At 40.9% G+C, this 24876-nt stretch overlaps 2 protein-coding genes across 4 annotated transcripts in view; one reads left to right on the top strand and one right to left on the bottom strand.

The window, feature by feature from the left end:
* The window catches only part of DCDC2 (doublecortin domain containing 2), a 60406-nt gene extending 48227 nt beyond the window's left edge, over window positions 1-12179 (bottom strand). The window contains exons 1-2 of one of the 3 annotated variants that reach the window (XM_058830846.1): window positions 12017-12179; window positions 1841-1892 (exon numbers count right to left, since the gene is read on the bottom strand). In XM_058830846.1, coding sequence (XP_058686829.1) covers window positions 1841-1892; window positions 12017-12021 — 57 coding nt within the window. In that variant the 5' untranslated portion in view covers window positions 12022-12179. Of the gene's footprint in view, window positions 1-1840; window positions 1893-6049; window positions 6989-12016 lie in introns of those variants that run through there. The other 2 variants (XM_058830844.1, XM_058830843.1) reach the window with 2 other exon arrangements.
* MRS2 (magnesium transporter MRS2) lies at window positions 12086-23845 on the top strand. The gene is made up of 12 exons (XM_058831105.1): window positions 12086-12117; window positions 12171-12613; window positions 12823-12896; window positions 14455-14491; window positions 15091-15203; window positions 15619-15792; window positions 16440-16570; window positions 17240-17356; window positions 19961-20113; window positions 21207-21324; window positions 22043-22156; window positions 23135-23845. Exons 1-12 carry the CDS (start codon window positions 12086-12088, stop codon window positions 23243-23245), a joined length of 1617 nt encoding a protein of 538 aa, XP_058687088.1. The 3' UTR covers window positions 23246-23845.
* Window positions 23846-24876: the final 1031 nt, after the last annotated feature.

Here is a 24876-nt window from a genome sequence, read left to right as displayed (position 1 = left end):
AGCAATTGAGATGTTGCCTTGGAAGAACAACATTAAAGTGCACCCAAAAGCAGATGTCAAGCATTTGGCAGTTTTAACTAACACAAAAGAAAACATACAGCTGCATACAAATGCACAGTGTACAGCTGCTGCATGAAGTTTTCTTCGTTTTAACTCCCTGAACACTAACCAGAATCAGAAATAGATATTTGTAATTGTTTTAGTGGAGAAAATGCCAAATTACACGTGCTTGATAGAATTGATACCCTTGCACTTAAGCACGATAGGAATATTGCTGCCTTTCTTGATCCTACAACAAATCTAGGGTTTTGATTTCTAAGTGAACATTTGAAAAAAAAGTAAAACCAGGACTTTCTGCCTCATATCATTTTAACAAAAACTAATTTTGGCATTAAAACTTCTGTTACTAGACCCCTGAAGTTTCAGTCCTAGGATGAAATTATTAGGTCATGAAGACAATTGTGTTATCCATAAACCCACATAAAAATCTGTAGACTATCAATATGTTTCATCTTATTTTTATGACTCCTCTCCCCAGATAAATCAATCATGTTAAATTCAGCACAGGGATTTAAATTCAGTGCAGGGAGAGTGGAGATTGCAAATGTAAGTCAAATATGAAGAAGAAAGCTGAGATAATGGAGGGTTTATACTGGGTTACTTCAAAGCCCTGAGATGTGGCTGGAAGTCTTAAGATAATATACAATGAGCACGGATTCCAGACAAAATAATAAACACATATTTTATCAAACATGCAACTGTAAGTAAAAAAAACTCAACTCCTACAACTTCTCCAACTGCACAGACTTCCTGTTACATCAAAAATATTCTAAGGATTGCAGCAAAATAATCAGCCTTAAAATTTAATTACTTTAAAAAGTAAGGCTGTAGTTGTACCGACTATCCAACTAAGAGTAAATTTACAGAGTAGTTGTAGCAGCATATCAAATCTTCAACTTGAATTTGATCTTTCTGTTCATGAGCCTATTCAAAAAAATACAAGTTTTGCTCAATTATAAAACTGTTGTATTTCACAGCCTCTGAATAAGAAGTATCTGATTATCATGGTAAAGGTCATTAGGACAATTTTGAGGATCTTCTGGTACAAGGTGTCCTACTGTCTGAACACACCTGTTTATACAAACCACTGAATTGCTGAAAATGTGGACTGAGAGCACAAGGCAAAACAAATTGAAAAACAAGTGAGCTGATGCTTCTTGCGAATTCAAATTGTAATTCAAATGTTTGTTGGGAGTCACTGTTACCTCCATACACAGTAAAAGAGTAAAAATAATGCAGAGCCATGCATCTCACACAAATCCACATACGATGCTTTTTGAAGCTTGCAGTTTTCTCCTCCAACTACAGTGTAAGCACTGTTGAAGAGAAATGACTGAGCTTGGAAAATTATGGACTAGAACTAGTTAGACGTTTACAGTGGCATTTTTCAAAGAAAAATGTCCCTTCTTCAGAGGAAATACCAGGTTTTGAAGAAAATTTGTTGGTCCAAAACTCCCAAAATTCTCATTCCTACCATTTTTTTCTGCAAGTACAAATCTCCCTTAGGTTTACAACCAAATTCGATGAAGACAACAGGAGATATTTTTTCTTACTGAATTTTTAACTGGATATGACAATTTAGAAAGCTGAGAAGACAGTCAATGTATCACACTCAGAGCAACCAGAGCAATAATCAGTGAAGAAATATCTGCAGAATGGCAGCTTACTGTATTATTATAAAATTTAATTTAAAAAAAAATGTATTAAAAAAAGTCAGGCATAAATGCAGGCATGTCACTAACATAAACCACAGGCTTACTTCAATATTTCACCATCCTACCTCATTATTGACTTCAGCAGGTTTTTTCTTTGTTTCTCCAATGTCTAAATAGCTGTAGAAAGAAAACAGGTTTGATTATTACAGAAGCATCTAACTTACACAATACAAATATTCTACATGTTTTTTCATACATGAAGGTTTTAAAATTTGTTATGCTTCAAAATAACAGAAAAAGTAAGTAATTATTAATATTAATTAACTCTTAATATAAATCTTCAAGCTTGCCCTCTGGGCTAATATAAAAGGAAGCTCATATACAGCTGTGAGGTGGATCAATAACTCTCAGCACAGCATCACCCTACCGGAGTTTTCAAAGTCATCCTCCTGCCTCTGAGTTTCTCATAGTAAGTCTCTGATAGATTTAAATTTTCCTGAGTCCCTCAGGTGTATCAGCTAAAGTTTAAAAGGATCTACATCACTTGGGTTTCAATAGAATGTGGGCATATCTGAACACTCATTTCTCATGGCTGGATGAACCAATAGCAGCTTCATAATTATTTCATGGATAAAATACAAGCCTCAACTGGACAAGCAAACAAAATGCATCTATTTGGACAATATTATGTTATCCTTGTAATGTTCCCTGATGTCACTTCCAGTGGGAAGATGCTTTACCAGGCATTTCAGACTAGAAGACCTTATTTGAGAAATCAGGTATACCTAAAGCCAAGCATTGGTGTAGGCTCACCAAAAGACCTCAGATCTCACAACACATCTGCAGCCCTTCAGCTGGGATCAGATTCATTTGCCAGAAGAAACTTTCCTACTTGGCCAAAGTTAAGAATTTGTGGGACTTGAATGAAGGTGCAAAAGCAGTAAAGAGAGGGGGAAAAAAATAAAGAAAAGCATCATTCTTTTTTTGAAGGAATGGCAATCATTTATCAAGGTACCAGAGAATGGCCACAGGGATTTCAAGGCTTTGTTGTGAGAGGACAGTAGGACACAGCAAAGTTGCCAGGCCATGCTTGAAAGTGCATGCCAATGCTTTGAAAAAGGTAAGTGTAGCAACATAGGATAATATTTTTTAAAGCCTCATGTTTAAAAAAAAAATAATAACAACTGTTCCAAGCTCTCAGTTTAAAAAGGAACGAGTTCTCTTTAGACCAAAACCAAGAAGTCTTAAGGCCTGCAAGATTGAAAAGAAATAAGTGCCTGAGGCAAAATGGTTCCAACAGCCTGTAACAACACCTGCAGACTGTGGTTCTTGTTTCCCAAACACCTGTGAATTACTTCACCAAGAACTAAGAAAAGTGAAAAAGAAAAGCAAATACATAGTCAAAGGCTTAAATTCACTGTACAGTAGTCTGGGAATTCAATCATCAAATTTCAAGGACCTGCAAATCTGAAAAATTCTAAATAGGAGCAATAGGCTTTTTTTTTTTGATGATGGCACCCAAAAAAACTTCAGACCAAAAATTTTACAGCCCTATGCTCACTTTCTAAGAAAGCAGAAATGCTTCCAAACCCATGGCTAGCCAAGCCAGTGATGAAACTACAGCATTGCTTAAAAAGACACAGCTGGAGAGGGGACCATCTACCATTGATGAATGAGCACAGATATAAATGGGAAAAGGAAGAAGGATGGAGGAGTAGTAAGCTGAAAAAAACCTATAAAATGGAAAACAGTTCCAGCATAGAGAGTCTTCTTTCAGGAAGCTGAGAGCTGGAGAAGAACTCCACAGGGGAGCAGCCTACATGTGCATTCTCACTCACCACTGTAATAACTACAATACACCAACACACTTTACTACATATGTGCAAAAAAAAAAGGGTGAGTTAACTTAGCACACCTCTAAATGACAAAACAAGCTGGAAAACTTGTTATATGTTACAAAAGTTACCAACATTGGCAAAAAAATTCCTCCATTAAAGAAAATGTCTACTTTTTTTTCCTAAAATCAGAATTTCTAAATGCTGATTGTTTTATTTTATTTGAAAAATTATTCAGCAGTTTATCTAGAATATACACCCTCAGAACTATCAATCTCAAAATGTTAAGAGTCAGGGTTTGGCTCATGTGCTAAAGGTGAGCACAACTTAGTCTTGAATTCACTGTGAACAGGAAAGAAAAAGATTCACTTCTCAATGAAAGGTATCTGAGAAGAGACAAAAGCACTGCTTGAAGCTGAATAATGACACTTTCAAATTCTGCTACTCCTTGGATACTTCCTCCACTACACTCCACAGCTCTCACACATCAGTGCCACAAGCCTCCATTTCAAAGTTCAGCCCCGCATAGTTATCATAACAATTAATATGTCCAGTAAGAATCAGTGGGAGAAAAAAATAAATAAAAACTAGTAAATAAATAAATAAATAAATAATCAAACTTCTTGCTGCCATCAGACCAGATTCAGATCCTTTAAGGCAGATGCTTTGGTCTGTCACACTGTAACTGTTTACCTGTGACACATAACACAAAAATACACACTTTTCTTTCATTCCTTCACTTCCTTCCAAAAATCTGTTCCTTCCAATTAACTTTCTGCCCTTCCTCTCTGACTTTTCTGCCTAAGATATCTCCCTAATTACCATTCTGTCTACAACCCAATTAAGAACAATTCCAACATTTAGCCCTTCAACTTGTCTTTAATGCTTATAAAAGCACTGCCAACATTTCCACCACTATGTAAACAAATACTAGTAAGTGAACAACTCCAATTCTGAGTTGAAATGAAAGGGACCTCAAGTCATCCCATTTATCCTGTCTACAGCACAGGACTAGGACATATTATCAAGGGATATATAAAAGAGCCTGTTTTTACCCAGTCCCTTAGGTTAGCTTTTCTTAAAGTATTCTCTTTGTTGGCTTTAAATAACAGGGTACCTTGTTGTATTTTGCAACCATAAAAGTCTGAAAAAGTCTCACCAAAAAACTCTGACCTTAAAATGTGAACTGACAAAAAGAAATGCTTTTCCCTATGCAATATAAATCCAGAGAGCCCAATTCTCTTAACAGTGTGTGCTAATGCCAAACATTTACTTAGTTGTAGCCTATCAAACACAAAACACATTTAGAGAGGTGTAACAAGATGTGCTGATAACTAACAATTTTAAGCTATCCACGGAATCACGGGATTTAATTTCAGAAGGAAATGGTACATCTCTCTTAGAGCTGAGCACCGCATTTGACAAGGAAAAGAGAAAGTATTGTTGGAAAAGGGCTTATATTTAGCCTTCTAAATATACATCTTTTTCTCTGTTTTTCCTACTGAAGTGCAAGAAGTTTTAATAAATCTTTAGAAGCAGCTAGTGACAGAAATGGTAAGGGTGATGATAGAGATCCTGTTCATTACACAGAGAGTTTTGTCCTGAAACATAATGAGCCACTAATGAGCTCTGCTGAAAAATAGTGTCCTCAACTCTACAGAAGCAAGATGAGGAAGACACTGTAAAGGTCTTGATGATGTAAGTTGATGGTATGAACTGTCAAACATCTCCAGGAAGGGATTGTTAATTTTGAGATTTATTTCTATAAATTCAGCTATAGGAACAATGCCCACAAAGAGCAAAAGATGCAATAGTCAACTGAGAGCATGAAATTCACTGACAGAATTAAGAATATCTACCGATCACATGCAGAGCCACTCTGGAAACACACCTCCTTCACATTATTCTCCCAATGACTCACTAGAAAACAGACAAACTGGCAGCTTAATTCTTGGTGTCCAGGTAGGAAAAATAATTTAAGTGGTCATCTTTTAAATAACAGGGGGGACATTAAAAGGCTATATACATACCCAAAATGAACAGAAGTGATGGAGATGCAGATAGCTGTGTCGAATACTTTAGATTTTTAAAAAATAAACAAGAAAGGAAGCATTGTGAATTGAATTCCCAGGCTCATCAACTTCGTAGCGGGACTGTCAACACTCCACCTTTTACTGCTTTCACCCTGTTACCCCTGAGCACAAATACTGGCCCTTCAGCTAAGCACAGGCATCACAACAACATGTTATTCTGCATGTCCTTTGGGTTAAAGGGCTGTTTCTCCTTTTCTACTGTCCTATTTCTACTCTTCTACTGAGCCCTTCTGGGGCTCACCTCTAAAGCTCTTTTCCTTTCGGCCTAAGTCACAGCTTCTAAATTCTCTTTCCGCAATGACTAATAAAAGGGACAGGGTGAGGGGTCGTCTGAAGCACTGCCACAGTGCCAAAGCCCAAATGCTGATATTCATTTCTGTATAAATCTTACATTTCAGCCACTCACTTGAGTTTCTTGAAGGCCTCCCTGCCACCAGCCACGTACTGCTCCCCACTCTGGAGCTCCTCCAGCTGCCGGACACGATGCCCACCCCGGGGCGTGTAGATGTTTCGCACAGCTCCAAAGGGCGCCTGCACCCCGCCCGTCACCTCTTTAAGGAACACATCAAAGTTGGACACTTTCTTCTCGTGGATGACAATGCGGCGCCCCGGGAAGAAAGGGTCCCCGTTGCGATACACCAGCACGCTCTTCACGTTCGGCTGCGAGAGCCACGACGCCTTAGTGCCAGGACTAGTCATGCCGGTGTCCCCGCGCGTCCTGCGCAGCCCCAGCCGCGCCGCCTGCACCTGTTTGCTCGGGAGAGGCTCCTGCCCGGGAACCCCTCTGGCCCTGACACCGCCCACGCCGGGCACATGCCGGGCACACCTCCCGGGGAGCGATCCCGGCCCTGTGCAGCCCGTACACAGCGGCTCCTCCCAGGCAACCAGCGCGCCGCTCCCTCCGGGCGCCGGGAGAGCTCGGAGCGGGGAGCGCCAGCGCGGGCGGAAAAACGCGGCGGGACACTCGAGCTGGCACGGCAGGGACACGGACTGCCGGGGACCCGCGGCTTCGGGGGCCTTCACCCTCCGGCTCTGCCATGACGGGAAGCCCTACCCCCTGCTTTCCTAGGGAAACTTTACCCCGCGTGTGCCCGGCTCCCCGCCGGGAGCCTGCCCGGCACAGAGCCACCACGGGAAGGGGGGCGAGGGCGGCGTGCCCAGAGGCGGGCAGAGGGGGCCGCGGGGACAGAGGGAACGGGAACGGGATCCGAACGAGGGAGAGAGGGAAACCCCCGCTCTGCCTCCTCCTGGCCCAGCGCCGCCTGTTGTTCCCACGAGGGAAGGAGCTGCCCCGGGCGGGGAAGCGGCGGTAGCGGGGAAACGCCGAGGCGGCGCAGCGCCCTCACCGCGCTCCGGCACACCCTGGGGACAAGAAGCCGTAAAACTTGAGAGAAAGTAAAACAGAAGTGCCTTCGATACAAATATAATTCCTTTGACAACCTCTTGTTCCCGCCGATAGTCTCAAGTTTAAAAATGTATTAGAAATTCCTACCAGAATTTGTGTAGTGTACAGTAAAGATTGTCTTTTCAAATGGGTTTAAACACGCGGGATGGAAAGAATTTTCTTTCCTTTTAGCTTACCTCCTTTGATGGGAAAATTACCCCCCTGCTGTGAATTACAACAGAGCAGTTAACCATTACAAAAAGAGCAATTTCAGGGTGAGGGCAGTCAAACGTGCTACTGTTATTGGTTAACAGCTGAAGTTCCCCACTTGCTGCCGGTCTCCTTCTAACTAATAACGGGGAGAACCAAGCGTTTACCATCCTCGAATTGATACTGTTTAACATTGAACTTGAAATTTTTGTTATTAAAGATATGCTTTTGAGTAAAACCAAAAATGATGACCCTCACACTGCTCTGCGTTCAAGTAGTGGTATGTCAACTATGTGCTACTTTATACCAGATTCTACCACATTTAGTTATCTTAGGTCTAATTTGTAGTCACACATCGTCTTTGACAATGGAGTAAGACACTGAATATTTTATTGGTGCACACATTTTGACATTTTTGATACTTCAGAATACTGTTGGTATTTACTTATGGCCACACTAGTTACATTCACTTTATGGATTGAAATAAAATATCACTGGAATGGTACCGGAGCACTGCTTGCCTTAAAGCAGCCTAAAATTAGTGGACAAAATCTTGGCTTTCCACCTCACCTATGTACAATTGCTGACCAAAAGCTAAGAAAAGGTTAGACACTTCAGTCCATAATAGTGCCTTGAACCATGACAATTTGATCCTCCTTGCTTTTCCAAGGTCTGACCTTTTATTCCCACTATTGTTTCACTTTGTAAGCAATCTCTTATCACATTCTCAACAGCAAGGAGACAAGCTGCTGAACCCACTGACATGATTAAGACAAATGCAGAGACACATAATCTCTTTATGATGGAGCAACATCAGACCTCTCATCTTACATGAGGTTGGTGCATGACATGACGTCTGTCAGGCCATGTGTCAGGATCCCCTGAGGTCACACAAGGAGCATAACATACCATAATGTCAGGGGATGTTATGAGAGCAGAGCCAGGGCATAGTGTAGCATCAAACAGGGTCACTTTCTCTGCACCAGAATGCCATGAGCTCTCTGCCTTTTCAGAACCGGTTAAGATTTTGCAGCTTGTTGCAGGGCCTTGCCAGCTATGCTCGGTGACAGCAAAACATGAAGTCATGAAGACAGAAATATCCTAGTGCTGAAGAAAATATCAGCAAAATGGACAGAATGGAAAAAGGATAAAGTTTCTAAACACAGAATTAAATTTAGCTTATTCTTATTGCACACACTGCTGAGAATCACATTTAATAAGTGCACCTCTGTGAAGCTTATCAGAAAATCAGACAAAACAATAGCAGCTACTTTATTCCCAGCTGTAAGTCTGGAGTATCCAGACTGTTTGCACTCACAATTTAAAGCACATAAATACCAATTGGTTCAGCTCACATGCATACACTAGAAGTAAAATACCAATGCAGTTGTAAATTTTAAAGCCCAGTTATAGGAAATTCATCTGCTTGTTCAATTGCCAGATCAAAAACTCCTGAGAATACCATGATCAAGTATTTTTGCTTTAAAAAATAACTTAGACAATCACAGTTTAAACTACAGCTTTTGATCACTGAGGTCCTGTCCTGTTCTTGAGACAGCCAAAATGCTGAAGGATTACACAGGGAAAAGGCTTTAGCAAACCCTTAAGGCACAAAAGGAAATGGTTCTCCATGGGGAAAAAAGATTCCAGTGGGTTATCTTAAGTAAGGAAAAGGTTGAAAGATACCTTCCATGTGGTCTTGCTATAGATTAATGAAAGTGAAGTCATCCTTCTTAAGCAAAGATTTCTCAGTGTGTTACTGTAGCTACCCTTTGATCAAGGAACCTGAGATAATCAATTGGGTATTCCTGATTCATTAATGTAAGAGCAATTACTGTAAACATGAGTGGGTTTTTTGGTAAGTTTTCTATGGGGTCTTCTCTATCTCTCTCTTCTTGTGTAGCTTCACTGATCATCCACAAAACACTTACTGTCTGGTAGCAATTGTGGGGTGGGGTTTTGATTAATCTGGCCTTTTGTTTGTTGTTTGTTGTTTTGTTTTTTATTTTTTTCTCAATGTGAATAAAACTGCACATTTCTTTTAGGAGAAGAAACAGGTTATAGGTACAGGAATGTATTTGTGTATATAAAAAAAAAAAAAAAAGATTGATCAAGTGGTTAAGCTATGCATTAAGAATTTTCTGTAGACCAAGATGCCTTTTTACCATAATTTTACCAAAAAGTTCTCTGAGCTTTTCTTCAGCAGAGATTTATAAGGACTCCTCTGATAATACCTATGGTTTCCTTCTCTTTCTGTTTTTCCTTGGTGTTTCTGCTCCTTCTTTGCATAAAGCAGAGCTGCAACCAGAGCAGTCCCCTACGTCTGCGCTGACATTCAGCTGGCAGTGGAACTAGTTCCTCGTGTCATTCAACCTCACAAATAGCTTCTCCTTTGGATGGCAGTTTCATGACTAAGCAGTCCTGTGCTGCAGCTATCCTTTCCTTTTGGCTGAATGAAGAACAGCCATCATGCCTGTCCTTGTTAGTGAGCCTCTTCAACAAACAGCAGATGAACTTGACCCAATATTTCTTTGATGAAATTCAGCAAACCGCTCCCAATGGTCAGCACTGCAGGACAGATACCTGACATGTGCCTACAGCAGAATTAACAAGAAGCTCGTTGGTATTTAGATTACAGTAAATAGATGCCAGTTCTAGATCTCCAGTTATCTTTTGCCAGCAGCAGTGTGAAATCAGACATTGTGTGTGTGCTTTAGGCTTGTCCCCAGCTGCCAGTTCACACTGATGTGCTGCCTTCACCTCTGAAGACAGAGGTGACACTTGGTTATTGTCTGCCCTTCCAGACAGTGGCAGTGGTGGCTGACAATGCAGCTGTAATGAGATACAATGCCAGTGTTCACTGATACTTTGGCCTGCTGCATCCTACATAGCAGAGTTTGTATCACTACAGCTTCTGTGTGAAGTTACATTGTCTTATTTGCAACACTTACGTTATCTCAGCAGCCAGAAAAACAGATGAGCAAAGGAAAACAAATAGATCAACCATGCAGCTTTTCCCTTTTTATTGAAGAGTGTGAAATGTCAGCTATGTAAGATTTACTGCACATTCATTAAATGTAAATATCTGGCAGATATCCTTTAAATGCTTACCTAGTTTTTGCATTCCAACATGCAGAGCCAACATAAACTGCAATGGTGTGCACTGGTTTCCTGCCTTCCTGAGGTATTTTCTGTGCTGTCTGGTACTTCCAAATCTTAAGTATCTCTGACATCCAAGAGATTAAATTAGTGTCACACATACTGCCACCTGCTGAGATTAACCAAAACTAGAGCTAAAATACTCCATTTAGAGTAAATTTCTACTTCTCATCAAGTATGAATAGGGACAACATTTGCAGACAGGTGTGGTTACCCTGAAACTGAAAACCTTTGATGGCTTCAGTCTACACATACATGCTGTCCACAACTACTGAATAACTTTTTAATTTAATTACTTCCTTGTGAGGTATGCAAGGTGTGCATAAACAATCCTTCTGATTCTGTGCACATCAATCCACTTGTAACAAAGGCTCATCTATGTACGTATCTACACACAAACATACAAATCCACAGATCACCTGGTGCAAGAAAGAAAAGGAAAGTGTTGTTACAAATATTCTGATAAAATAATTTATTTATCATATAAAAGAGTTAGTTATGATTACAAGTAGAAAATGGTAAAGTATAAGGTATAGCAATGTTAGGACTGCTGTGTTTAAAGTATACAGCCATAGAAACTTCACCAAGAAGTTCCTGGATTTCTTATGTTTTGTTCAAGAAACAATGGAGATCGTCATGCACACCAGTTATGCTGCTTGGAAGCCCCCTACCCTTCCCATCTTGATGTGAATGTCAAGGTTTCCAACCAGCAGAGGTCAGTAAAGATGATCAATGATTGTCTTAGGGTAGGAATATTAATGAAGTTATGTAATTAGCAAAACCAATTATTGTAAAGGTTAAATTTAAAAGTGGACGGATTATGCATAGTACATAAAACAACTTACGTAACGATGACTTGGCAGAAAAAAACATATAAAATGGATGGATTTTGTTTACTTAGTGGAACACGTTTGGAGGAATAATCCTGTGTGTTCCCAGCACCAAAAGAAAGAAGTGTCTGCTTATTCACATCAAACTGATGTTGGATACCTTTTTTTGTCCTGTTTGGCGACACCCTTGTTTTCAAAACTCAGACCGGTGTTTAGATTTGTGCCTTCCTCTTGGAGCAGCCATGCTGCACGGATCATTTCATTAATCACTTCCTTTTTTACTTCCCAGCTAAGGATTAATGAGTACTCTAAGTACAGTCTGATAACATGTCCTGCTGCAGGGCTAGGTAGCAGGCTTTGCCTCCAGGCCGATTTACACATTTCAGCAGGACCAGCCAAGGGAAGATATCCCTGCTACCTGCATTGCCCTTCTGCACATGAAAGCTGCAGTTTCAAAAGAATATGTAGCAGTGGAAGTTGGTATGCTGCTAATGAACCTTTTACATCTCAACCACCCAGGTTGTCTCTATCTTAGATACAGAAGGACAAGGAAATTTAATTCCAAGATATTTGCTGGGGACAAAATTGTACTTTACTTGGAAAAAAAAAAACCAAAAAACAACAACCCGTATTTTAGAAGATCATCAGGAAGTGGCCAAATGAGGAAAGGAAAATCCCAGCCACAGTAAGGTGTGCTCAGGTTATGAGCACTGCCGGAGCTGAGATTTTAAGAACACCTAAGTCTTTGGGAAGAGTTACCCATTTAATTAGATTTTCAATTCGGACCTACCTCATTAGAAGAGCTCAGGTAAGCTTTATGGGGTTTTGGGGGTTTTTTTCCCCATTCTCACAAATCACCATGTACAAAATTCACCACCGAGTGAGAAGGTGGTGAGAAGGATCATGACTCTGCGCATTACAATACAACGGCTATGAACTTGCAGGGCGCCACCGAGTTCTCTCGCAGCATTTAGAAACAGAGAAGCGGCTCACAGGACGCGCCGCTCTGCGGCCGGCGGGGCCCGGGCCTGTCCCCGTCGCGGTGCGGCCGTGGCCGCGCGGCTCCCAGCCTGCGCCGGGGCTCCCCGTCACCCCGCCGGGCTCCTCCTCCCCGCCGCCGCTCGGGCTCCTCGCTCGCCGCGGCTGCGCCGGGAGCGGTGCCGGGCCGAGGGCCGAGCGGGGTCGATGCTGCGCGGGGCCGCGCTGCTCCCCCGCGCCCTGGGCGGTGGCGGCGGCTGCTGCTGCGCGGCCCGCGGCTGGGCGGGAGCGGCGGGCGGCGGCTCCCGCCCGCGGGCCGCCCCGGGGCTGCCGCCGGGCCGCGCCTGGGACCGGCCCGCGGGACCGGCCCCGCTGCCGCCGGGCGCCCGCGGGCTGCTCTGCTGGGCCGGTGAGCGGCGGGTCGGGCCCGGGACACCCGGGCTGGGGCAGCTGCGCTGGGAGCGGCCGGGCCGGGCCGGGCCGGGCGGTGTCGGGTTTGTCGGGGCCTTGTGGTGACCGGCGCTTCCTGATGTGTGTGCCGGAGCTGAGAGCGGGGCACCGCGCGGCTCAAGGCCAAGGGCGATGTGCTGGAAGTAAAGCTGTGTTCTCTTCCCGCAGGTAAATTTTACCAACATGCCCCCACTGAGACCTCCCAAGCCACCCTAGCCAGCGTGTCTCCTGTTTTTGCAGTGGTAAGTACCTGCAGGCATTTCTGCCAGCGACGGCAGCTGGTGCAAGATGATGGTGCTTCTTCCCTGTTGTTTGTTTGTTTGGTTGTTTCTTAATCTTAAAGCGTCATAAAAACAGGTGGATTTGGCTCGGGGAACATTCCTAGTTCTAAATTGTTGCTTTGAGCTACTCTGATGTGAGGACCAGTTAGAGTACATAGTGTTGATGAAGATGCTTTTCGAAGGCCCGGCATCTGCTGGAAGTTCTCTGGCTCTAATTGTGAAGACAAATCACCTCTTGGAAGTGCTGCAGTCAGAAGTTTCTTCTTAAGTTTATCATGGCTTGTTAATACCTGTAGAAATATTAGTCTTGTGTCTTGATAGCTGCAGTTCTAAGCAAATATAGGATTTGGTGAAAAACAAGCTCTCTCTCTGCTTTCTTTTTAAAGGAGACTGAAAACTGTTTGCAAACTGCTTGGTTTGCACATTATGTTTTTCTTTTAGATATATATATATATATATATATATATATATATATATATTGTGAAAAATTGCATTATTAGTGCCAGTGAAGGAAGGTGTGGTCTCCTTGTTGATAATGAAAAGCAGTCATTCTGTAACAAGGTTCCTTGTAACCTCCACTGCAGCTCTGCTGGAATGCATGCTTAGGTAGGCTTTGTTTGCTGAAAGTCAGTTTAAAACTCAGTAATTAGATAAGTAGACTTAGTAGATTAAGCTACATTGTTTATGAGCAAAGCAATAAACTTCATGATTAATCTAGACACGGCAGTCTTTCCAAGAAAATGATTTTACTAGAAAATACAAGCATTAAATGAATCATATGAATGACAAGATGCTAAGACAAGAAGTGTTTAGGTGCAGGCTACAAGCTAAATAGCATGTCTGCAATATTTGATGTGGGCACAAAGCCTAACCGTACAATCCGTGGTACTCTTTTAAGTTTTATTAGTAAATTTTTCAGTGTTCCAGAGCAAATAGCTGATTTTTTAATCCCAGGTTTAAGTTGCCCTGCTTGTCTCCTCTCCATGAGGTCCAGTGATAGGATGCATGGGAATAGCTCAAAGCTGTACCACGGGAGGTTTAGAGTGGACATTAGGAAGCAATTCTTTACCAAGGGGGTAGTCAGACTCTGGAACAGGCATCCTGGAGAGGTGGTTGATATGACAAGCCTGTCAGCATTTGAGGCATATTTGAGGCATTTGGGCAGCATCCTTAATGTCAGGCTTTAACTTCTGGTCAGCCCTGAACTGATTGAGCAGCTGGACTCTGATCATTGTAAGTCTCTTCTAACAGAAATAGTCTGTTCTGTGTCTGATCCTCTGTAAATCACCTTACTAAGGTTTATGTAGGAACACAGTCATGCAGATGACACTGGTCACAAACACAAATGTGGCCATTTCATACAATTGTTTTGCTTAACTGTGAATAGAGAGCATAAAAGTTGCTTTCTCTTCGTAATATGTTTTCCATTTGGCTTCTAGGAAAGTGCAAATAATTCTGGAAATTGATTTCTTGTTTTATAGTGGTTCTGTGAATTTATTATTTTTTCCCATTCCTCCAGATGAAGTTTGACAAGGAGGGAAATACTACCTATTTTGGTAAGTTTCACTGTAGTTTTGTTTGGGGATTGAGTTTCTTCCTTGTCCCATACCGAAAAGCCCAGTGGGAAATCTATTGGTTAAAAAAAAAATATGGTTTGGATACTTTACTGTGTTTATTTGGGATGTTGCAGCATTTCTTCTGTTTTGCTGTTGTCCACTGGGCCTTCATAGTATCTTTATTGTTACATATTTTTTTTGCATTTTTAAGTAATATTTTGAAAATTATGTATTACCATCTCTGCCAGGAAGGTAATTTTTTCTTTGCCTTTTTTCTTTCTGGCCAGCATGCTGCTTTTACTGCCTTGTCTGTCCATGTAGGATTACATGTGCTTTCTCAAAGAAATCACTTGTTTCTGATGTAAAATTAATTGTCATGGCCAACTTTTTCACTTATATATGGAATTTTTCCATTCAAGATACAATCTTTTAAATTTTGTAGAAAATGACTTAGATTGAGGAGTCAATGGGAGGAAAACCTTTAAGAATAACTGGGTTGTTTTGTTGTGGGACTTGGTAACACACTAGGATGTTTCCTAATTTCAGAACATATGTGCTTGTCCTCTAAATGTCTTCATCAAAAAATATTTTCATGATAGAAAAGAAGAAAACAGAATTGTACCAGGAGTTGGGTCTTCAAGCTCGAGATCTGAGATTTCAACATGTGATGAGCATTGCAACCAGGAACAACAGGATCATCATGAGAATGGAGGTAATGGTTTCCCTATTCTCATCCTTGCACTTCGATTTTCTTGCACAGCAAGAAAACAGCAGCTTTCTGTATCATGCAGTCCAGCAGTAAATGTTTCTTTGGAGCTTTGCCTAGCAATCTGAGTGTGAATTCACCAACTGTACACATTAGTGACCATTGTCCTGGTTGAGCACAGGAGAAACATTACTAACATTGTCACAGAAGTAAAGGCTTGTGGGAAGCCTCTTCTCAATCCCTGGCACAGTGCTGTGTCTAAGCCTCTTTGCAGTTAGCATGAGATTTTGTTATTTTCCTACCTGAAATGAGGTTTGAAGATTGGTTTTATCAAAGCCCAAGTCATGAAATGTGCAACACAGTTATGAAAAATCTTCAGCAAGTTTTTTTTCAGACTATTTACATGTACTGTCTTTTTCAGTTCTTGAAGGCTGTCATAACACCAGAGTTTCTTCTGATACTAGATTATCGTAATTTAAGTCTGGAACACTGGCTCCTCAATGAACTAGCATCTCAGCTGGCTGGGGAAGGTCAACTAGTCACATATTCCCTGCCCTTTGAATTCCGAGCCATAGAAGCAATCCTGCAGTACTGGGTGAGCTATCTCATTTTTTAAAAATGTTTGGGAAGTTCTTGCTACACAGAAAGAGCAGTATGACTTTAGTCTTGTGTTAATATTTACACGTACATATTTTAAATGCATTCTGCACTTTCTCTTTTTATTTTATTTTGACCCTTGTTTCTTTAGTTCTTACAGTTTTGTGTGTATGTGTGTTTTCATTCCATTTCTAGTAAAGTGCTATTTGGATGTGATGGCTTCACCACCATTTGGATAATTAAAAAACAAGTCAGAATTTCTTTCTAGAGATGTATTGTAGCTGAAATGAAAATCACACAAAAGTGCTGAGCTTTTGGCCTTTGAGCAGGAGTCAGATAAGAAATATAGCTATCATTAGAAATTTGTGCCTGCTACTTTCACCTATAGACAATAGCGTTTTTGCTTTATCAGCCTTATTGGTGTGGTTGTCACTGGGTTTCAGTTCACTTTTTATTAAATACTGTATTACGCACTGGTTTTGTGTTTATGGGGTATCCATATACGAAGTATTTTCCAGGCATTGAAAAGCAGATTGTATTAACTACCTATTGCTGTGAATTCTCTGTTGAAAGACAGGAGTCAGTTGCCCTAATCATTCTAAATGAATTATTTTAATTCTTATGAAGGATCATGTTGTTATCTAGATCAGCAAACTGCAGGGAAGACTTAACACTTTGCAGCCTCAGATCCTTGAGACACTGGAAGCCCTAGTGGATCCCAAGCTTTTATCTGTGGATAGGAGTAAACTACACATTCTCCTGCAAAATGGCAAGAGGTAACTAAGAATAAGCTGTGAAGACATTGGAAGATGACCATAGAAAATGGCATGCTTTGAAGTGTTTGAAAAATGGTATCTGATATTAATTTCTGAGATTATTGTAATGCTGGGTTCTCATTTGGGAATGTAAAAATCAGTATATGAATTATCTAGTGAAATGGGGGGAAAGGGAAAGAAATTCTGAATAGTCAGAAATACTGTCATGCTTCTTAAATAGCATCTGACAAAACAAAGTAATACCTAAGAGAATCAGTGTGAAAATGTTCCCCTTAATATAAACCTTTGTAAATCTATGTAAATCTGTGCTTTGAGGTTACCAGTACAGTGCTACCTTCAAGTATTGACCTCTCTCATATGACAGTGCAAACATGCACTTGCTACGTGCTCAAAGAGCACTTGCTTTTTCTGGCTTACAAATATATTCAGAAATACATCTGGGTGCCTTTTAGTGTGTGTCTCTACCTCACTGGTTCCCAGACAGATCACTGCCACAGCTAAGTATTGGCTTGTAAAGTGTGTTTGGAAGAAGCTCTTACAACCCTGCAAGGAAGTCTTCCCTGGCCACTCCATCTGACTAGGGTGCTGGCTGGCAAACTCATGTAAAGGTTGCCTTTGGGCACTGGTGCAACTGGGGATTACTTGACCTTTTGCCTGTTCTTCCTTCAGCTTGTCAGAACTGGAAACAGATGCTAAAGTTTTCAAAGAAACTATTCTGGAGATCTTAGATGAAGAAGAACTAATAGAAGAACTCTGTGTGTCTAAATGGACTGATCCACAAGTATTGTATGTATATTTTGAAACCACATACACTTTTTTAACAGTGTATTTTGTTTGAGGAGAACTTGAACACTAAACTGGATGGAAAGAAGGTCTTTCAAATGTTTTTGTAACCCTAATGCTTGCTACTTCAGAAACCTTTGTAGTTGCCATTTTGGAGAGGAACACCATTGTTACAGAGTTACAAATAGTTATTGACATAACAGGCCAGCTCATCTAGTATGTGATGGGATGGGAGAAGGATGGCAGAAAAAGCAAATGTTATTTTTCAATATAAATCAACATTCTGAGAGAATTTTCCTCAGTTTCACCAAGATAAAAACCAGAAACAGATTTTAAAGTTTGTCTTGAATAGGTCAGATTCCACACTTCCTTTACTAGAAGTGTTCTGCACACCTTGCTCCTAGCTTTTTGCTGACTAGCAGAACCCAAAGGAAAGAGGCCTCAGAACAGTCTTGGACACCTGAAGAACAGCATTCCAGGAGATGCATGTGCAGAAACAATCCTATTTCACTGGTGAAAGACAGCACACAGCAACACAGCACTGGTCACTTTAATAAAAATTAAAAAACTGAAAGATAATGTATAGAATTTCTAAAGATGTTTTGGGCTGAATTGTATTTAAATCTTGGGCCTAGAGATGTGTTTTATATAAAATCAGAAGTTACCTTCCAGCATACTTCGTGAAGTTACTGAATGATGCTTTTGCCTAACTACATTGCATGTACACATTAATACTGTTCACATGGTAGTGTGGGTTTGAAGTCTCGTGCTGCAGAGCTTAATCTAAATGTGCAGCAGAAACTTAGTGTTCCAGAAGTGGTTTGCATTGCTAAGGTATCTTCTGGAGCAGTATCACATGTAGCTGTTAATTCCAGCTGCTTCTAAATCAGCAGCTGGTCTTTTTCCTGGTTTTGCTCACAGCCTTGCTTTAGACTTAGTAAGTCTGCTGCCAAAGCCTTTGTTGACTCACAGTGTGTAGGGGATCTAGGAAAAATCCTTATGCTCATGTCAAGAGAAGCCCACAGGCATCCCTTGTCTCAGACACCATTGTACAAGGGTAGGAGAGGTAGTAGGAGGTTGTGTGAAGAGCTGTGCTGCAGGATGCAGTGAGGCAGTCTGCACACAAGGCACACCGGGAAACACAAGCCATGACAACATATGCAGGCACGTTGGCCCCGTGTGTGATGCAGGATTTTTGATGAAGGATTGATGCAATTGATAGGTGGTATTTGATGAACTCGGGGAGCCTGAAAGGATGTGGAGGATCCCAATTAAACAGATAGGTGCCATCAGAGATCTTTTGCAGCAGAATGGTGAACTTAGATCAGAGAGATGAGGCTGAACTCTTAACTTTGTGTGAAGGAACATCAGAATGTGGAAGAGTCATGAGACAGATGGAGGCTAGTTAATGAAATCACATCCAGTGGCAGTTATTTTCATGTCTTTATGGCTGTCTTTATTTTGTGTATCCCCAGAGGAGCTGATGTAAATGTAGAGATACTCATCGAGTATGACCTTGAGCTGAAGCTGTAATACTGCAGATAGTGCTCTAAGACTTTCAAGTCTGAAACTCCTCATCTCCATGCAGTGAAAACCTCAAGATCTGAAGGGCTTTCAAATCAGGTTAGCTAACTAAGTTGCTGCCCTAGAAGAGAGAAACTAGTTAGAGAAACTAGTCCTTTTAAAGGTCCTCAGGGAGCTTACATGAGTTGATTTCTAAAGACATACCACTTACTTTCATGGCAAACCATTTCAGAGATGTTCCTTTAGCAGTCAATAATGCCAGGTGGAGATTCATTAAAAATTTAGGTCTCTCTGGAGAAATGAGATCATACCACAAAACAGAAAATTATGAACAGTCTTCCTGGTTTTGCTGCTTAGTTTCCAAACTCTTGTGGACCTCAGGTGCCTCAGTTTCATCTACACAATGCCAGAAACATGTTTTTCAGGCGAAGGCTGCTGCACCAGCAGTAGCACTCTGAAGTAAGATGACAGCCTCTCAGATTTCACTTAAGGAAGGAGCATCTTTGATCAAAATGCTCACTCTTTGGCTGCTTTGGGATTGAAAAATACTTTGCAGGAATTTCTGTGTATAGCTCAAATGCTTCAGTACTAAATCATTTTAATATAACCTAAACCATCTCCATCATTGTGTAATTGTTTGTGTATTGACTTGGATGTTTTATTGTTGGGAGTTTTTCACTGCATCATTACCAGCTCTCACCACTTGAGGGCACTAAAAAGTTAATCTGTCAAAATAGTTAGCATTTGATAATAACTTAATAATATATAATACAAAATTTTTAGAACTGTAATATCTAAAAAACTTAACATTTGTGGTGGTGTGCATACTTCGAGCACATCAAATGTTAGCTTTGCTACTTGAAATAATTGACTGCCTATGCTGAGGTGCTGATAAATATAAAAGTATTTATTTTATTGTATGCTGTTGGAACTGGTGGAAGTTCCTCACCAAAAGGTTGGATTTTGTGGTGTAGTGCCTAATAGCACTATTGTTCCCCACAACTCTTACATGCCTTAACACATCATTAATATGTTTCTATACAATATGTAGCTAACCAGGAAAATACAAATTGTTGCTTACAGTGAGGAGAGTATGTCTGGAATTGACCATGCAGAGGAAATGGAGCTGCTCTTGGAGAATTATTACAGACAAGCAGAAGATCTTTTAAATGAAGCTCGTGAACTCAGAGTACTGATTGACGACTCAGAAAGCATCATCTTTATCAACCTGGACAGGTTAGGTACCATCTGTTAGATTACCAAAAACTGACAGAAATTTAGACTTTCTTGGCCTAGACTTTCTCAAATCTTACTACAAGGAAAGGAGAATTCTGTCTTAGTGAGGTTGAATGGATTTGTAGTCACAGCTGCAATGCACTTTTCTAATTGTGAACTGGATAAAGCAAAACAAGAAGATAGCCTAATTAGTGTGTAATTAGTATGTACCTCTGTAGCTAGGTATCAGTCTTCCCTAGCAGAGAAACCTAGCTTCTCCTAGACCCTTCAGGGGAGTATTCAATACAGGAAATGTCTGCACATTGAGAGGCATATTAAAATTCTGTTCAGAAAAGATTACTAGCCAGAGTCTGGCTAGGTTACTCAGGTTTCCAGTACAAGTTAAATTATTACCCTATAGAATGATACAAAAAGTATTAACCTGAGAGCAAGTTTTCTCATTCTCTCTGTATGCTACATTTTTCACTTTTAGTCAGATTACTTAAAGAAAGAGTTGTAGCTTGTATTTCCAAGAACATGCCAGTCTGAGGTTGGTGTTTAATATTCTTTCTTCTCTACACTGAGGAGTTATTTGTAGAAGCACTTAGTGGATGCTGTATCAGGAAACCACAAAAGTCTTTTTGTGGAAGACTTGAATATGGAATTCACCCAAAAGGACTGAAGTTTGTAGTCTGCAGCATTTTTTTGTAAAATTTATTAATTTTCAAAGTAACAATGAATTTTTGTCTATTTTGAATACAGACAGAAATTCCAACCTGATTGTGGTGAGTGGTCACAACTTTGAGCAGAAATTTACTGTTACTCTGTAACAGTAAATTACTGTTACTCAGTTACTCTGAGAAGTGAGCCATGCTGGAAAGTCTGATGATGGTTAAGCAGAACCTGCTGCCTTTAGAGGTGTTCAGATATACCGATGTCAAAATGATAGTCTCTTTGTACTGTTGTTTCATGATCTTTGCAACTGGGTTACCTAATTTCAGCATGACTTCCTCTCTTTCACTATTTGCTTTTAGTGCATGCTCTATGGAATTTAAGAATTTAGGCAGCAAATAAATTTTTGGGTTCCCCTTACAGATGTTTCTCCCTTCTTTAGCCACCGTAATGTGATGATGAGGCTGAACTTGCAGCTGACCATGGGGACTTTCTCTTTCTCTCTCTTTGGACTCCTAGGAGTTGCTTTTGGTATGAACTTGGAGTCATCTCTTGAAGAGGTAAGGAAGTCCTGTGTTTATCATAAAATGTGGGTCCTGCTCTTACAGCTTATTTCATATTTGGTACAGCCTCATGCATTCCAGTGATTCATGTGTTCATACAGTCACTTCCTTTGTAAGCAAACTGCACAGTATTGCAGCCTTTTTCCTGTGTCATGTCCATGGAAAAGAAATGGGAAGACAAATTTTTGGTTGTATAAGTAGTTGATTATAAAGTAGTATTAAAGTTTCTTTAATGGACATCTATTCTGACAAGAGCAGCTTTGTCTTCCAGATACAAGGGTATCTGTCAAGCAGCCAGGGCATTTCCAGCACATCAGAGGAAGCAGTCTACTGTCAGTTGTTGTTTGTACCTAAACTGGGGAGGAAGGAGTACAGGCTGGGGGGGTACAACTTTAAAACTGCACATGCCACCTTTAAAACAAACAAACAAAGCAAAGACTTCTTCCTTTTCAAATCAGTTCAATATAAGGGTTGAATTTTCAAACTTCCCAATGAAGGAAGGAAAATTTCATGGAACAGTAACAGAATATAGTGCAGTGATCCTAAACAAAATGCTTTGCTGTGAAACAGCCCTTTTCCCAAGGGAGGGCTTTGCTGTTGATGGTGAAGAGTTTACTGCTTTCTCCCATAAAGGAAGAAAACTCTGGTGGGGAATGAGAGATTACCCTTTTCTGGAGAGACAGTTAGATGTCTAATGGGAGTGTTCTGTTGGTAGGACCCCAGGATATTTTGGTTGGTGACAGGGATTATGTTTCTGGGAAGTGGTCTGATCTGGCGGCGCTTACTTTCCTTCCTTGGGCGGCACCTGGATCCTCCACTACCTCCTCACGTATGTATGGCTGGCTGGGGCTCCTGCCTCACACTCTGTGTCTGCAGTCCATTCCTAAGGCAGAAAATAAGATGGCTTAGAGGGGTTGGCCACAAAGCATGGCAGAATTCAGCTCAGGTTCTGCTCCATGGCAGAGATGGTACTCCCTAGCTGGATTGAAGGAGGTGGGGAGCCACAGCACTGGGCAGAAGTGAAGCTGCAGTCTGTTCCATGAAAAGTGCTGTATTTACTTTCACCTGGAGCCCAAGGAAAGCTGAGGCTAATGGTAGAAGTAGTCCTCATCCTCCCACCTACATACTAACTCTGAGAGATCCATAGTCCCTGTCTTGTATAAGAATAAGCTGAGCTAAAAGGATGATGAGGAAAAGCGCTAGCTGTAACATCACTCTGGAGAATGATGTCGTGGTTGTAGTGTCTGACTCTCAGTCTGAAGTTTGTAATAGTTTCTGGCATGCACACCAGAAATCTTTGTCATTGATGGCACCAAACTAGGAAGATTTCCGAAGAGACCGTGTTCAGATTAGCATGTATGGCTCATTTTCCCTATTGACTGTCCTTTCCTGGACTTGCAGAACTGTATTGTCTCCCTCATCTTTGCACTGTAATATTTATAGCAGAAGTATCAGTAGAGTCAAAAGTTAAGATGCTACAAGTGACAGAGGGAGCCTCAGATAAACTCCCCTTCTTCCCTCTCCTCTTTTGCTACTAAGAGGCAGATAGAAGTAGTTTGTTGTGGATTGTTGACTGTGGCTACGATTAACTAGAATATCCGGAAGTGTAGCTCAAAACCAAGTCCATCACATACTGACTGACTTGGAGAAAGATACTGGAAGGTATTAGGGAGGGAGAAGCCAAAAACATTCTTCTGAAAATAAGGGGAGCAAAATCAGAGTTCAGGCTTCTGTGGGGCCTTATTTTCTTCTGTCACATGTAGAGCAGCTTCTCATGTAATTACAAGCTCTTTTGCTTCTTGTCCAGGTTCCTGCAGTTTTGAAAAAATCCCAACCAGCAGCTGGAAGAGTGGAGATAAAGACCAGCCTTAAAGGAGAAACATTTGGGCTGAGCAGAAGCACCTTAACAAACCAGTAGGAACAGCAGGAATGAAGAGACTTTTATTGTTACAGGGTGGACTTTGGACTCTTTCCTTGTATTTGTTCTTCCTTACTGAAAACTGCAAGAATTTCTAAACTTGCTAATTTAATCTATATTTTGTGCCAAAAACCTACAATGAAATTTCTAATGCTCGTGCACATAAGGAGAGAAACACAAGGGAAAATAGCAAAATGCTTTCTACAGTAGTTTCACTTCCACCCCATGTATGTGCCTTTAGTTTTCTGTATCACATACATGTACTTACTTTTTGGGCAATCTCATTTTTAGTGTTTCTGTCAAATACTGCTTTGCTTAATGGCATTTCTTACAGAGAACAGAATTTTTGGTTTAAAGAAGGACAGCAGTCAGCATTGATCAGTAATTCTGGTTCTGAACTGCAGATTTAGGAATCTGACTTCAAAGAAAAATCCACCCCAAGAGTGCCTTCTTGAATGGATTTTTAAGGCCCTGTTTAATAGGAGAGAACAGGTTTTCCAGAGCAAAAAGCATACCTGCATCTCTGGTGAAACATGACTTCTAGATTGTCAGCAATGATTAAAAAGGAGCAATAAAAGGCTTTGGAAATGCAGCTGCTAATCCTGTATATTCCTTAACAATTAATTTAGGCCCAAAACAGCAGTTCTAGGAACAGAGCAAGTGGGCTTATGGATAATGCCCACTTGCATTTTCCTTCTGATGCTATTTCAACACTCATGGATACAGCTGCAGTTTAACAATTCCTTGTGTTGCCATAATTCAAATTCTGGTAAAAATCAACAGACAGGTTGTTGATTTTTCTTAAGGTGGGCTCTGCTTTCTCTCTTCCCTCCAAGACAAAGGATGGACTAGCCTGCACTACAGTAAGTAGCCAGGTTAGTTAAAGGTGTGGAAGCCTGATGTCCTGTGATGTGCTGAAGGAAGGAGTAAAAGCCTTATGCCAACTATTTCTGTTTGTTCTTAGGACTTCTCTTTAAGGGTGTAGCTCTCCACTGGTTTCTCTCAGGTTGCAGAGGGAGCATGAAATGTGTCTAAATCACGTCACACGCTGTCCATTTCCTCTTTGGGATTTTTTTAATCTGTGACACAGTGAGCAGCTCCTTAGGTGCCACCACATAAATCATTGTACTGGCAGGGGTTGTAAGACAGTAGCTGTAGCTGTGAACGTTCTTCTCAGGACTAAAGAGTCAAAGATGGAAATAAAAAGGTTTATAAATTAAAGTTGTCCAGGCCTGTGATTCTGGTTTGGTTAAAGTCAGATGTACGTGTTACTATCCAACAGTTCTTCTGTACATGGCTTTAAGTACAGATACTAGTGGTGTGAGAAGGTGAGAAAGATAATGGGGCTTGTAACACTTCCGAGTTTTTTAGCTGTGTTTTTTTGCAGCCTTTAAGCTTAGCAAGTAAAGTAGTAAAAAATCTCCAAACTGAGCAATCCAATGGAAAAAAAAAAGGCTCACATACCTTGACTGATCAGCCCCAGAAATCTCAGCATGTGAAGGGAGATGGATGCTAGTGTTTCCAAATGAGCTGTAGTTGCTTTAGGCCAGAACTGATACATGTTGGTGCAGCTGTTTGGGAGGCTTCTTTGTAAATTTTTTGCAGGGAGGCTTCTGTGAATTCATTTTGAC

This window comes from Poecile atricapillus, chromosome 2, assembly GCF_030490865.1.
Source record: "Poecile atricapillus isolate bPoeAtr1 chromosome 2, bPoeAtr1.hap1, whole genome shotgun sequence".
Lineage (NCBI taxonomy): Eukaryota > Metazoa > Chordata > Aves > Passeriformes > Paridae > Poecile > Poecile atricapillus.
The sequence above is the reverse complement of the archived record's forward strand: the minus strand, read 5'-3'. Positions and strand labels throughout refer to the sequence as shown.